Source organism: Camelina sativa, chromosome 19, assembly GCF_030686135.1.
Source record: "Camelina sativa cultivar CO46 ecotype springtype chromosome 19, ASM3068613v1".
Lineage (NCBI taxonomy): Eukaryota > Viridiplantae > Streptophyta > Magnoliopsida > Brassicales > Brassicaceae > Camelina > Camelina sativa.
Genome location: NC_141898.1, coordinates 10,577,531 through 10,590,923, shown reverse-complemented (window position 1 = coordinate 10,590,923; position 13,393 = coordinate 10,577,531). Strand labels below are relative to the sequence as shown.

Here is a 13,393-nt window from a genome sequence, read left to right as displayed (position 1 = left end):
ATAATTTAGTCTTACACCGCAAGTGAAAACCTAATATGTTTGTAATCTTAGATCTTGAGAATTGTCTACAAGGAAATAAAAGCCCAGCTGTTCGAAAATTATCTATAAACCCATAAATTTTTTTTTTTTGTTAAAGGGTATTCTATTAAAAATATATGCCCAATAGGCTATTTCCGGATATAAGCCCATACAAAATCCCCTAAGGGCCCGACCCGTTACATCAAACCGAACTAAACCAATGAAATACAAAACCGACTGGGTTTACAAATGGAACCAAACCGAATGCTGAAAACCCTAATCTACAAACGTAGAACACTTTGTAGCCGCCGTCCAACAGAGCTGCGGATGCTTACCGGATCAGGACCTCCGCTAAGCCTGGACGACGTTAGCCGAACGGAGATGGTGATCCAAGATCCATTTCCATCCCGCCACCGTAGAGCCGCATTGAGGAGGAGGAAGAGAATCGAGCTCGTCGTCGTCGAGGAGAGTTCTTGCTCAGTCGTGAGGGAGAAAGACATTAGGGAGTAGATAAAGAGACCTTCGACGGTGGCTTAGCCTCGCCGGATCGGAGTCTACCTCCCCTATCGAGACCGATCCGGCGAAACCTCCAAAATCTCCGATCCCAGATCTAACTGTCTTCCTCACCCATTCCTCGCCGTGAATCTCCTTCTCCCACTCTGAGTCGCTATACCGCCGATAGAGCTCTTACCAGTGGAATCTCGCAGATGCTTCTCCCTTCCACTGCCCCTTGATCTTGTTTCCATGGTGTCGCCGAGAAGATGCGGAGTCGCGGATGAAGCGCCATGAGCCGTAGGGTCCTCATCATCACCGGAATTGATAGAGGACCCGCCGTCGGTGCAAGTGGTTGTGATCAGAAGAGAGAAATTTTTGGGAGAGAAAAATCGCCGCGAGTGAGTATCACGCGCTCGATTTCTCTCTCAATCCCTTTAGTTTTAGAAGCGTAAACCCATAAATTGACAACAATAGATTTTGATGCCTCCATTTCATCCCTATCATATCCTTAAACTTTAATTGCATCAAATGCCTCTTCTCGCAACATCATGCCTCTTCTCAATTGTTTTATCACAACTCACAAGATTTTGGTTATTCTAGTCTGTTTGTATTATTATCAAACAGTAATCAAACAGTAATTTTAGCAAAAATTAATTCAGTCAAGTCTATACATCCAATTTCCATATCCGGGGTCCATCAAAACTAATCCACTTGGTTACAATGACTTAAGACTTTGTGCTTCAAGTTCTTGTTTTGTTTGGTTTTCGAGTACGCGGTATTCGCTTTACACGCTTATGAATAGTTACTACAACTCTTCAATCTTCATATATGTAAAATTTATCTTGTCTCAAGCGATATCAAAAGGATGGGTTACGTTAAAGGTTGAATGCATTTTTCTTATATAAGATGTACATTATACTATATCAAACTATATACTTAAATATATTGTATGCATTCCTCACTTTTTCATATATAATTAATTTCCTTAAAATGTTTTTGACCGTTGTTGTAAATTGTATAATTATTTCTTTTGATGTATTTTTAAAATTGTCCATAACAGCGATACAATAATATCCTACCCAAAAAAAAAATCCTACGTACCAAACAAATACACATAAAATGCAAATATTATTGACCAGAAAATATTATCCGTCAAAGAGGAAGTCAAAATCAACTCTATATAACTATAAAATTTCCGTACAAAACTTATTGTCAGGTTTATAACATTAATTATTACATGAAGTGTTCATTTTTTTTAACGTTTGGTTTTCCGTACAAAACTCATGATTTTCAGGATTTTTGAAAATCAAACGTTAAAAAAACATTTAAAAAATGTTAGAAAAATTACAACAAATCTATAAAATAGAAAATTTTGTTTTTAAGTAATATTTATAAGAAATTACTTTATCTGTGTTAGATATTTGATTACACAAAGTCTGTAATTTATATATAATAGGTTGCTTAGCACAATATAATAGGTTGGGCGTATTACATTTCCGTAATATGCCATAAAGAAGATGGACGCGTCACGTGTATGTCGCGTCTCACATAACGTCTATGCGCATAGTATCCTGATTTATCATATGCATATCTTTTGTGGTAAACTGATGAAAAAAACTAAATATTATGACAATTTTCTTAATGGCTCTTTGCCTCTTTCAGGTAGTTTATGAATATTACATGTCGAATTATGATATACAAGTATTATCCCCAACATAAAAAAAAACATTACTTTTAACTCAAATTTGTCAATTATTCTTTTCAAATTTATAATAACTATTTTAAATATGAAATTTCTATTTGATTGTGATATATCAGAATAAATTAATTTACATATATATTAAAAATAAATTAGTGTTAAAAATTAATTTGCGAATCTTATAACATTAAGATGCTTAATTATAGTATTTTAAATACAGTGACAATTGTAAATTTGTTTCATTGTTTGTAATGAAGAAAAGGTGAAAAAAAACTGGCCCACTCTCACCAACTACGTAGCAATAGTTCATTTAAAGACAAAATCAATAATAAGAAAATCTCATCTCGTGGAAACAAATCACTATCAATGGATCAAAAAATAAAGAAACCAAACGTACCATTCCTTATAAAAACCCATTCAAAGGGAAATCAAAAATATATGCATATACGTTACATTTAGTAAAGAAAGTTTCTCACAAACAAAGTAAAAAAAAAAAAGAAGAAGAAAGAAGAATTAGAGTCTCCACACAAATGGTGCTCCAACAACAAACTCAATTTCTCACAAACAAGAAAGAAGAAGAAGAAGAACCTTCTCCTCATGGTTTCATTTTCCGATCTAAGCTTCCTGATATCTTCATCCCTAACCACCTCCCTCTCACCGATTACGTCTTCCAGAAATTCTCCGGCGAAGGAGACGGTGACTCAACCTCCACTTGTCTCATCGACGGTGCTACGGGACGTGTCTTGACCTACGCCGATGTACAGACTGATTCAAGGAGGATCGCCGCAGGGATGCATCGGCTCGGGATCCGCCACGGTGACGTCGTGATGCTACTTCTCCCGAACTCTTTGGAGTTTGCTCTGTCTTTTCTTGCCGTGGCGTACCTCGGAGCCGTCTCCACCACCGCGAATCCGTTCTATACGCAGCCGGAGATCGCAAAACAGGCGAAAGCCTCCACGGCGAAGATGATCATCACGAAGAAATGCTACGTCGAGAAACTAACTGACCTCAAAAACGACGGTGTTTTGATCGTTTGCGTTGACGACGACGTGATTTCATCGACTGATGACGGTTGCGTGAGTTTTACGGAACTGACTCAAGCTGACGAAACAGAGCTTCCTAAACCTGAGATCTCGCCGGAAGACACGGTGGCGATGCCGTATTCCTCCGGGACAACGGGACTTCCAAAGGGAGTGATGATTACTCACAAGGGTTTAGTTACGAGCATTGCTCAGAAAGTGGACGGAGAAAACCCTAACCTCAACTTCACGGCAAATGATGTCATCCTCTGTTTTCTCCCAATGTTTCACATTTATGCTCTCGACGCGCTGATGCTTTCGGCGATGAGAACCGGTGCGGCGCTACTGATCGTGCCGAGGTTCGAGTTGAATCTGGTGATGGAGCTGATTCAGAGGTACAAAGTCACGGTGGTTCCTGTGGCTCCCCCGGTGGTTCTAGCGTTCGTTAAGTCCCCGGGGACTGAAAAATATGACTTGAGCTCGGTGAGGATGATGCTATCAGGTGCAGCTACACTAAAGAAGGAGCTTGAAGACGCCGTGCGCCTTAAGTTTCCTAATGCCATTTTTGGTCAGGTCAGTTTCTAATTCCCTTAATTTCCTCTGTGATTTCGTAATTACTTTTGTTAGTTTCTTCATAAGTCTTAATGCAATCGGACACATAGACTCTAGTCAAATCGTACAGAATCCTATAAACATAACTATAATTGAGATGAACTAAGAATGTTTGGGTGAGTATTTGGATCTACATATGTTTCATCTCAGTACTTGAGAGTCAACTGTTTTGTCATCTTCTCTTATCTATGTAGTAAGAGATACGACGATAGTTAGTACAAATACTAGCGGTAGTTGGTCAAGATTCATCGCTGTGCGCAATTGTTTAGTAACTTGAGTAAGGGATACACTAACAATTCCGTGGTCTAAAATATTTATTAAAGAAAAATGAATTTAGTGGTTCACCAAATCTAAGCTTTAAAACTATTTATGTCATTGTCCACATCTTACGTGATACCACATTTACGAATATTTTATTGGTAATTGCGATGTTAAAGTACCAATATTTTGACTTAATAAAACAACAATATTTTGGCTTTTTTAAATGAAGACATGATTTTATGCAAGACATTGATTAATTAATTACAAATCGTTGTCCTTATCTTGAGTATACAAGTCGATCACTTAGATTAGAGTTTAGTGGCTTGTGGTAGGTAAATGATTAATACTTATTTTTTGCCGAAAGATAATTCCAAATCATTCCACCAATATTATATATTTTGTTTTCTTAAAAGCTAAAAGAACCAATAGGTATAGCTTCCACGTTGAGACGACCAAATAGAAAGGTTAATTCATTATTGGTTTTTCGCCATTTCTGATAGACTTTGATACTATTAAGAACCTTATTTGGTTTAGTTAGTGGAGTCATAATTTGTTTAAACTGAGTACTACTATATATATGCTTTAGTTTGTGCTTCGTCCAATTTGCATGCGGGGCTACTGGTATAGCAAAATAATTGAAATGTAGGTAGGTGGCTAGATTTATCTAACATGCTTTTAACTAAAGCAACTAAACTAAAGCAATAATAAAGGGATTCTAGTTATGTTTTTTTTTTTAATAAGGTTAGTTCGATTTCACTAAAGTACTTAATAATTGTAGAAATTTTCATGTGAATAGTATGAAAGTCAATTCAAAACATATGATAGTAGAAATTAGTGCCAATGTGAGACTATACCAAAGGAAAAGAAAAAAAAATCCAATTGACAATTTTTAAAAGCATATCACAGAATAAAATAACGGAGTTTAGGTCACACTGTGTGTTAGTGTCTGTGGAAAAACTCACTTCGGTCCCAATGCCTAGAGGACACCTTCTCCACTTTTACTTTAAGGTTTGGCTTGGCTGTGTTGCTTTAGTCTTATAACATGAGCTTTTTTAATTCCTTTTTGATAAATGCTTTTTCTTTTTTATTTTTTCTTCTTTTTTGGTTAAAAGATACTCCACTATTCAATTATTGATAAAATGCTTTTTAATAAAGTATTCACAGATGTTAATTATTTAATAACATACATATAATTTAGTTCCATTATTAGGGAAAACATTCATTGCTCGCCTCTTTATACGAATCACCCATCCAAATCGATCTTATAGTTTATTTCTCTAAGTAGTTTGACATATTCATTTGACAAGAAACAACAAAGTCTTGCCTTATTGATAGAATTGTGGGATCATACAAGAAAACGTTAACAATTCTTACCAGATACTTTATAATTTAATTTAATCCAATAACCACGGCCAACATCGCACATGCTCATGAACCTCATTGTCCTACATTATTTTGATTATAGTTTTCAGACTGCCATTTCTCAGTTCATGTCTTGGTCAGTGGGGATCTAATTATAATGAAAAATGTCAAATGTTGTAGTTTTTAGATTTTGGCAATGACTTAAAAAATACACACATTATTTCAGGGTTATGGAATGACCGAGTCAGGAACGGTGGCTAAGTCATTAGCTTTTGCAAAGAACCCGTTCAAAACCAAGTCTGGTGCGTGCGGGACTGTGATCAGAAACGCCGAGTTGAAAGTGGTCGATACCATAACCGGAATATCCTTACCGCGGAACAAATCTGGCGAGATCTGCGTCCGAGGTGATCAGCTCATGAAAGGTAAAAAACGGTCAAATGATCATGTTGCGTCCCTTTTTGTTTTAAGAGAACATACCTTGATAGGGAGAAAAATATTGGTGCGATATTGGTAGGTTATTTGAATGATCCGGAAGCTACATCAGGAACCATTGATAAAGATGGATGGTTACACACAGGAGATATTGGGTTTGTGGATGATGATGATGAGATCTTTATTGTTGATCGGTTGAAGGAACTGATCAAATTTAAAGGCTATCAAGTGGCTCCGGCTGAGCTTGAAGCATTGCTTATTTCTCATCCTGATATCGACGATGCAGCAGTTGTTGGGTGAGTTATAAAAAAAAAAAAAAAAAAAAACTGAATCTTGTAATTCGAAACTATAGCGTTTGTTGTTTCTAATGATATTTGAATTTGCAGAATGAAGGACGAAGTAGCTGATGAGGTTCCAGTAGCGTTTGTAGTTAGATCGGAAGGGTCTCAGTTAACTGAAGATGATGTCAAGAGTTATGTAAACAAACAGGTAATAATAATTCACTTTCGGTCTTTAAATACGAAACACACAAAGATAGAACTGTCCATGTCTTAAATCAATGATTGTGACGGTTGTTTATATAGGTGGTTCACTACAAGCGAATCAAGATGGTGTTTTTCATTGAAGCTATACCAAAAGCAGTTTCAGGAAAGATTCTCAGGAAGGATCTTCGAGGTAAATTGGAAACTGAGTGCTCTAAATAGACACAAGAGAGTTTGCAAATGTATGTGTAAAATCGAACACTAAAAGTCTCTAAGAAGTAAGCGTTTGATATTTGATTTGGTTTCGAGACACCACTCTTGTAAAGTCAACAGATCCAGGAAACCTAAGGCTAAACTACCCCGAAAGACAGCAATTCATTCCCTATAATCATCATTTCTCTATTCTCTTAAGTCTTTAGAACTATTAGTCTAGAGATTTAAGGAGCAGCAGACATACCCGCAATAAAAAGCGACAATGAGAACTTATGTTATGAGCCGCATTTTAACTTAACCTCCTCTGCAAGCTTGAATGCATAAAGAAATCAGGTGAATTAAGCAGCAAATAACCTGCAGAGAAGGAAGCAGCCCAGCGGAGAGGTCTAACGTGGTTGGAAGTCGAGACCAATTGATTACCTAACAGATACTTCGTCGCGCTTGCAACAGAGGTTTATCTTCTGATCCCATATCTGTACTGATATAAGTCGAACGTTATAAAGATGCTACAATTAGTTCATGAAACGAATAATCGCATTTGCATACACCTTGAAGAGAGAGATCACACCAAAAGTGGAAACTGGTAAAAAAGATCATCATATATGATCAATCAAAAGGTACTACTACTAAACAAGCTTTTCAACTATTACCGCAATAATTAAGAGTATAAATGGCAAAGCAAAAAAGAAAGCAGAAGTCTCTATTATGATTCACAAGACAGAAACTATAAAAGAAGCATAAATAAAGGGCAATAAAAGAAGCTTTGTTAATGAGAGAATTAACAAATCGAAGATCCTCCATAGTCCAATTTACTTCCTGATATGAACAACAACCACATGCAAATCCATAAGAATTCATCTCGTCCTTAATCCCATTTCTACCAAAACATTCTTCCATTACCAAAAAGACAAAAATCAAGCTTGAACAGCATAATAAAGAAGACTCAATAAAACCCTAAACACAAACTTGAGTTTCCTTCCCTGACGAACCATACCCCAATTCACACAAACCACATTGTTCTACTCTTTGCATTAACTTCCTTTGGGGGCATGCAAAAATTGTCAGGAAAAATATGTGAAAAAATTTGAAAACAAGAAAAGTTATTGAGGACGAGGCGGTGGCAACATTTGACCGAGATTAGGACCACCGGTTGATTTAAGAATGAAAGGATGCTGCAAAAGCTGTTGAGCAGACCATCTCTTAGGAGGATCACTCTGTAAGCAACAAGAAACAAAGTTACGAAACTCCTGAGACGCCGTGGCCGGAGCTTCAGGTGGCTGAGACATACAAATAGCACACATTAGACTCGCCCAATCACCTTGTCTACTCACAGCAAAAGGAAACCTCCCCAAGTAAAACTCCAAGATGCTAACACCTAAACTCCACACATCTCCAGCGTAACCATCGTAACGGCCATGGTTCAAATCAGTGTTGATCCTCTCAGGACTCATATAAGCAATAGTTCCAACAGAGGAGTTACAAGGATCCATGGTCTGAGCCAAGATCCGGCTCACTCCAAAATCAGCAATTTTCACATTCTTGGCCGAGTTTATAAGAAGATTCGAAGGTTTGATATCACGGTGAACGATGTGACGGCGGTGAAGATAAGCTAATCCACTAAGAACCTGATGAGAGAGATCAGCCAACTCCTCTTCTTGCCACACGTGAGCTCCTTCGAGAGATCCTTGATCCATGAACTCAAGCAAAACCTGGATCTCGCCGTTGTGATCAAACATGTTGTGACATTTCACAACGTTTGGGTGATCCACGCTCCGCAAGATCTCGATCTCTCTACAGATCTGGCGTCTCACGGTGTCTTCGTGGTTCCCGTATATCACCTTGAGAGCGAAAGGGAGCGATGAAGGACGGTGGATTACTTTGTAAACCGTTCCTCCGGCTCCGCTCCCGATTCGGTTTACGCGTTCTAGCTCGGATAAGCTTCTGGCGGCGGAGATGTTTGTTGATATGGCGGATGAAGACGCCGGAGCGGAGGAGGAGGAAGAGGAGGGAGGTGGGAGAGGGAGAGGTACGGCGAGAGCGACGTCGCGGTGTGGGAGTGGTAAGCTTAAGTCAGGACGTTTGCGTAAACGGTTCTTCATAGGTGAAGAAGCTACTCCAGGAGGCGATTGAATCGGTTTCATTGCTTTTTCTTTTTTGGTTTTTTCAGCAGAGAGGAATCGGAAGTTTATTATATAGTATGAAGGAGTTCGATTCTTTTGTCTTCGTCTAGGGTTTGTAGTTTGAATCGTCGTCGTCGTCGTCGTTGGAAAGGATCAAAGGAAGAATGAAGAGGAAGAGAAGGAAGAAGAAACTTCATTAGAAGAAGAGAAGAGATCGTGAAGAAAAAGAGGAGAGACAACAATATCGAGGGAATAGGTATCTCTACGCGCTTAAGGAATGAGTGTGGGAGACACTCGCGGAGTTTTTGGAAGCACTTGTGTGGCTCTGTGTTGTAACACGTTAACCATGTTTTTTCTTTGTTTTTTGGTTTTGGTCTTCTCTATTTTATAATATGGCCCCTGGGGGGCCATTAGTTTTGGTTAATTAGTTAATACAACAATATGATAAACCAAAGCTAATTTATTATTAGTATTGGGTTCACACACTTCACATTGCTAATTTGTTTTGGTTTTGGTCTTGAAACATTGCTAACGGCAGCATGATCATCATATTCATACATTAGGTTTTTGTTCACCTCTTCCGGAGAAGGAGTTGTTAAAAGCAAGATTTAAAAAAAATGATTTAATGCAGTTTTTTATTATTTTGTCAACAAGATTTAATGTAGTTGATAACCATAAAAGCATTAACAATTCATCAAGTGACCATTAAAAAAAAAAAACTCAGGTTACGATATGCTATATTAATTGGATTTTGGATTATGCTGTCCATATTTTAATGGGCGCTTGAAAGGATTTCTTTTTAAAAATAATCCTATCCGTGGTGATATTTTAAGTTTCTTTATAAATTATAATTGACATATTTTCGCATCTAAATCGTTGTCGACGGTTTTGACTTTTTTTCTCTCTAGCTCTTCCAGTCACCATCATTTCTCTCCATAACACTCATATCGTTCTCTCTACCGACTCTACGGTTCTCTATTTTATGGCCAAAGCGTTATTTGTGTTGTATTCAAAAAAGTATCTCACTTTTTTTGTAATTAATTTTATCCAAATCATCAGAAGTAACCGAATCATACCGCTTTAACCGAATTTACTTTAATTAAATCAATTTAAAAAAAATCAAAAGTTATTATTTATATTGATGGTAAAATAGTTAACTATAAAGTAACCAAACATTTTTCAGTTAAATTCGACAAAATTTTAGAAAACCCAAATAAAACGGGAAACTAATACTGAACTGACCCGAAGAATCGAGAGAGTATAGGTCCTTCATATGGTTTGCCGTGTGAGTCCCAAAAAAAATATTTTTGCCAACTAAAGAAAAAAAAAACAGAAAAAAATAAAAAGTTGCACACAGTGTTGTTGTTCACGTGCGGAGCATGTGACTTAAAAAATAAGTCTGCCAACTATGCGCCGTCGTCGATTCTTCTTCTCTCCGCACAAAAATATTTAGAGCAATCTCTCTCTCTCTCTCTCTCTCTCTCTCTCTATCTCGTTAATTAGGGTTTCGATCTCATGGCCGGCGCCGGAATCCACCCTTACCACCAGCAATGGCCAGCGGCAGGGGCACCGCCTCCTCCCGCCGCAGTTTCCACAGCTGCTCCACCACATCCCCCGCCCGTTCATCACCATCATCCTCCTCCTCCTGTTTTAGTTGACAACCATAATCGTCCTCCTTATGACGAGGTTACAACTGTCTCTCTCTCTCTCTCTCTCTCTCTCTCCTCTCTCTCCCTCTCTCTTTCTCTCTACATATCGGTGATTCTTGTGATGTGCTGTCGAGAAAGTTCTTAGCAGTTATGTTAGTTGGAGTTAACGATTTTGAATCTGTTTGTTTCAGCTTCGGACAATCTTCATCGCAGGGCTTCCTGATGATGTAAAAGAGAGAGAGCTTCTCAATCTCTTAAGATGGTTGCCTGGTTACGAGGCTTCTCAGGTGAATTTCAAGGGAGAAAAGCCTATGGGTTTTGCTCTTTTCTCCACTGCTCAGTTTGCAATGGCAGCCAAAGATACCCTTCAGGTCTCTCTGCTTCTTATCATTGATTGACTCAACTCCTTTTTTGCCTTTTCACTTTGTGACTTATATTGTTTTTTTTTTTTTTTTTTTTGCCATATAGCATATGGTGTTTGATGCTGACTCGAAGTCTGTGATACATACAGAGATGGCCAAGAAGAATCTCTTTGTTAAAAGAGGTTAGCTCTATCTTAGCATCGGTCATGTTACTGAAACAATGTTTGATTCAGTTTTGTGCATTTATATGAGGATCTCATCACGCTCTCCCCCATTGGTAATATTCTCACCTTTGAACTCGATTGTTATTGTGTAGGAATTGTTGGGGAGTCAAATGCTTATGATCAAAGTAAGCGCCTACGAACTGGAGGTGACTGCACACATTCTGTGTATAGTCCATCTCCTTTCCACCCTCCACCTCCTCCAGTGTGGGGACCTCCTCATGGGTGAGGCCTTTGCTTCTCTTTCGTATTTCAGATGCGGTGTAGAAACTGAACGATGTGTATTTGGTACACGGTTCTCTGTTAAATTGCTTAGTTGACTACAAGATAAAATTTGGTTCAGGTATATGGCACCTCCACCTCCACCATATGATCCTTATGCAGGTTATCATGCTCCCCCTGTACCAATGCCTGCGCCCGCACCTATAGCAGCTCCTAGTTCATATGTGCCTGTCCAGGTATAGTTGCTCTTTTTTCATCTTTTTATTGATAGGTTTTGCTATATTCTACCCGGAATCCATGTTGTACTTGCCTATCCTTGCCTAATATTTACAAACTCGAAGTTCATTCTGATTAGCGCACATGCTATACTCTCTGGCAATTGTGTTGTGGAACAATAGTTGTGGCCTAATTTAATGCATTGTGTACTGAAGTTTCTGATTGTTTGATAAAATTTGTTCCCTGTTTGATGTATATTTAACTGATATATGTCTCATGCTGTTTTCTATTTTTTCAATTGCAGAATATTAAGGATAATCCACCTTGCAATACCCTATTTATTGGTAATCTTGGGGAGAATATTAACGAAGAAGAATTGAGAAGCCTCTTGAGCGCGTGAGTATCTGTTTGCTTTGGTGACACTCCTCCTGTCCATTTCTTTCCTTTAGATCTTTGCTCTTTTGTATCAGTGTGTTGTTAAGAGTTATGTGGTAAGCTGTACTTTCATTTTGCAGGCAACCTGGTTTCAAACAAATGAAGATTCTGAGACAAGAAAGGCATACAGTTTGCTTTATTGAATTCGAGGTTAATTCTGAAACCTTCACCATCTGTGGGTATAATTGCCAGACAATATTCTTCTAGCATATTGTTAAATTGTTCTATCTGGACTTGCAGGATGTCAATAGTGCCACAAATGTTCACCATAATTTGCAAGGTGCTGTCATTCCAAGTTCTGGTTCAGTTGGCATGAGGATCCAATATCCTTTACATATCACTCTCTCTCTTCTTGTTTTTATATTCCAATATGCCCAGTTCTTTTTTTCTTTTCTCTTTGTTTCTTCTTAAACCAATGATACATATTCAAAGAATCCATATGGGAAGAGAAAGGAAGGTGGCGGCTATTCTTTCTATCCTTCTCCGAATGCAAATGGAGCCCAAGGAGCTCTGACATATCAGTAGGCCTTGAAGGGGGACGTACTCTCTTCTTTATCTCGCAACAACTGCACGAATAGGATGCATGTTGCTGGCAGTCCGCATTGCATCCATTTTCATTCTCGACATTTTTAAGCATTAGCATTGCTTCTTTGTCATGTGATGGATGCATATAGTGTGACCTCATCAACATAACATGTTTCAGTTCCTATTAGCTTTGCTACATGCATTCGCAGTGTGGTTTTTGATGATTGTTTTGATTCTGTAGGAGTTTGGTTTGCCATTTATTTATCTTATTACGGCGTTGACACATCACTTTGTGGGATTCATTTTCATCATTCTGATCGATTCATCCGATGAAACTCCAATTGCTATGTTAGCTAGAAAATAACATAACATTACATTAGATCATAACATGATAACATCCAGAGGCCTCTCATCAGCTTCGTGTCACTGCATGGATATGGAATGTTGCTCTCATGATCGATTTATCCTAATGAAACTCCATTTGCTATGTTAGCTTGATATAACAAAACATTACATTAGATCATAACATGATAATTTCCAGAGGCCTTTCATGAACTTCGTTTCACTGCATGGACATGGAATGTTGCTCTCATGATCTATCACATCGGTGTCATTCAGCATTTCCCATGTCAATCAGCTCTGTTCTTACTTTGGCTGATGAACAAAGCGCATCCATTTCGTCAGTTGTTGAGTTGACAGCTAATTTAACATTTGAAGATAGGCACGCCATTACATTGTAAGTTAGTTGAGCAAACATATAGACATTCCCAGCTCTGGCGTACCTTATGCAGGGACAATCAGTAAAGAGAAAGCCAAGGCTCTCGAATAGAGAAGTGTTTCACCTACCAAGTTGAGGTAAGATCATCTTCCGACGTTCAGGAACAGAGCCAGGAGTTCCTAAGAGCCTAGCATTTTTCAATGGAGTCTACTGATCCAATGCAACTATCTCTTCTCTAACTGATGTTACTGTACGGCTTTGGGCTTACTTGACTCTGGATGTGAAGTCAGAAGAATTTAGTGACTCTTCTTATTGTGCTTTCTTTAAAATGA

At 38.2% G+C, this 13,393-nt stretch overlaps 3 protein-coding genes across 4 annotated transcripts; 2 read left to right on the top strand and 1 right to left on the bottom strand.

Annotated features, from left to right (window-relative positions):
* Positions 1-2,564: 2,564 nt before the first annotated feature.
* LOC104766013 (4-coumarate--CoA ligase 4) lies at positions 2,565-6,672 on the top strand. The gene is made up of 5 exons (XM_010489812.2): positions 2,565-3,804; positions 5,693-5,888; positions 5,981-6,194; positions 6,285-6,387; positions 6,483-6,672. Exons 1-5 carry the CDS (start codon positions 2,743-2,745, stop codon positions 6,600-6,602), a joined length of 1,695 nt encoding a protein of 564 aa, XP_010488114.2. The 5' UTR covers positions 2,565-2,742; the 3' UTR covers positions 6,603-6,672.
* Positions 6,673-7,214: 542 nt separating this feature from the next.
* Positions 7,215-9,070, bottom strand: LOC104766012 (mitogen-activated protein kinase kinase 5). The gene has a single exon (XM_010489811.3). The coding sequence runs from the start codon at positions 8,732-8,734 to the stop codon at positions 7,694-7,696; it is 1,041 nt and encodes a 346-aa protein (XP_010488113.2). The 5' UTR covers positions 8,735-9,070; the 3' UTR covers positions 7,215-7,693.
* A 952-nt stretch (positions 9,071-10,022) lies between these two features.
* On the top strand, positions 10,023-12,631 carry LOC104766010 (uncharacterized). Of its 2 annotated transcripts, none has more exons than XM_010489810.3 (9): positions 10,023-10,399; positions 10,554-10,733; positions 10,831-10,906; positions 11,041-11,170; positions 11,289-11,403; positions 11,688-11,779; positions 11,899-11,968; positions 12,059-12,141; positions 12,241-12,631. In XM_010489810.3, the coding sequence occupies exons 1-9, from the start codon at positions 10,229-10,231 to the stop codon at positions 12,341-12,343; spliced, it is 1,020 nt and encodes a 339-aa protein (XP_010488112.1). In that variant the 5' UTR covers positions 10,023-10,228; the 3' UTR covers positions 12,344-12,631. The 2 variants fall into 2 exon arrangements, with proteins under 2 accessions (XP_010488112.1, XP_087358801.1); XM_087502675.1 differs by having other exon boundaries at positions 10,134-10,399; positions 12,059-12,145; positions 12,245-12,631.
* The last annotated feature ends 762 nt before the right edge of the window (positions 12,632-13,393 follow it).

Bases quoted from the DNA above. Each gene is read 5' to 3' on its own strand.
- LOC104766013 (XM_010489812.2), top strand. From the start codon at position 2,743: ATGGTGCTCCAACAACAAACTCAATTTCTCACAAACAAGAAAGAAGAA. The intron at 6,195-6,284 runs GTGAGTTATAAA...TTGAATTTGCAG, and splicing joins GACGATGCAGCAGTTGTTGG to AATGAAGGACGAAGTAGCTG. The intron at 6,388-6,482 runs GTAATAATAATT...TTGTTTATATAG, and splicing joins AGAGTTATGTAAACAAACAG to GTGGTTCACTACAAGCGAAT.
- LOC104766012 (XM_010489811.3), bottom strand. From the start codon at position 8,734: ATGAAACCGATTCAATCGCCTCCTGGAGTAGCTTCTTCACCTATGAAG.
- LOC104766010 (XM_010489810.3), top strand. From the start codon at position 10,229: ATGGCCGGCGCCGGAATCCACCCTTACCACCAGCAATGGCCAGCGGCA. The intron at 11,780-11,898 runs GTGAGTATCTGT...TTCATTTTGCAG, and splicing joins TTGAGAAGCCTCTTGAGCGC to GCAACCTGGTTTCAAACAAA. The intron at 11,969-12,058 runs GTTAATTCTGAA...CTGGACTTGCAG, and splicing joins TTTGCTTTATTGAATTCGAG to GATGTCAATAGTGCCACAAA.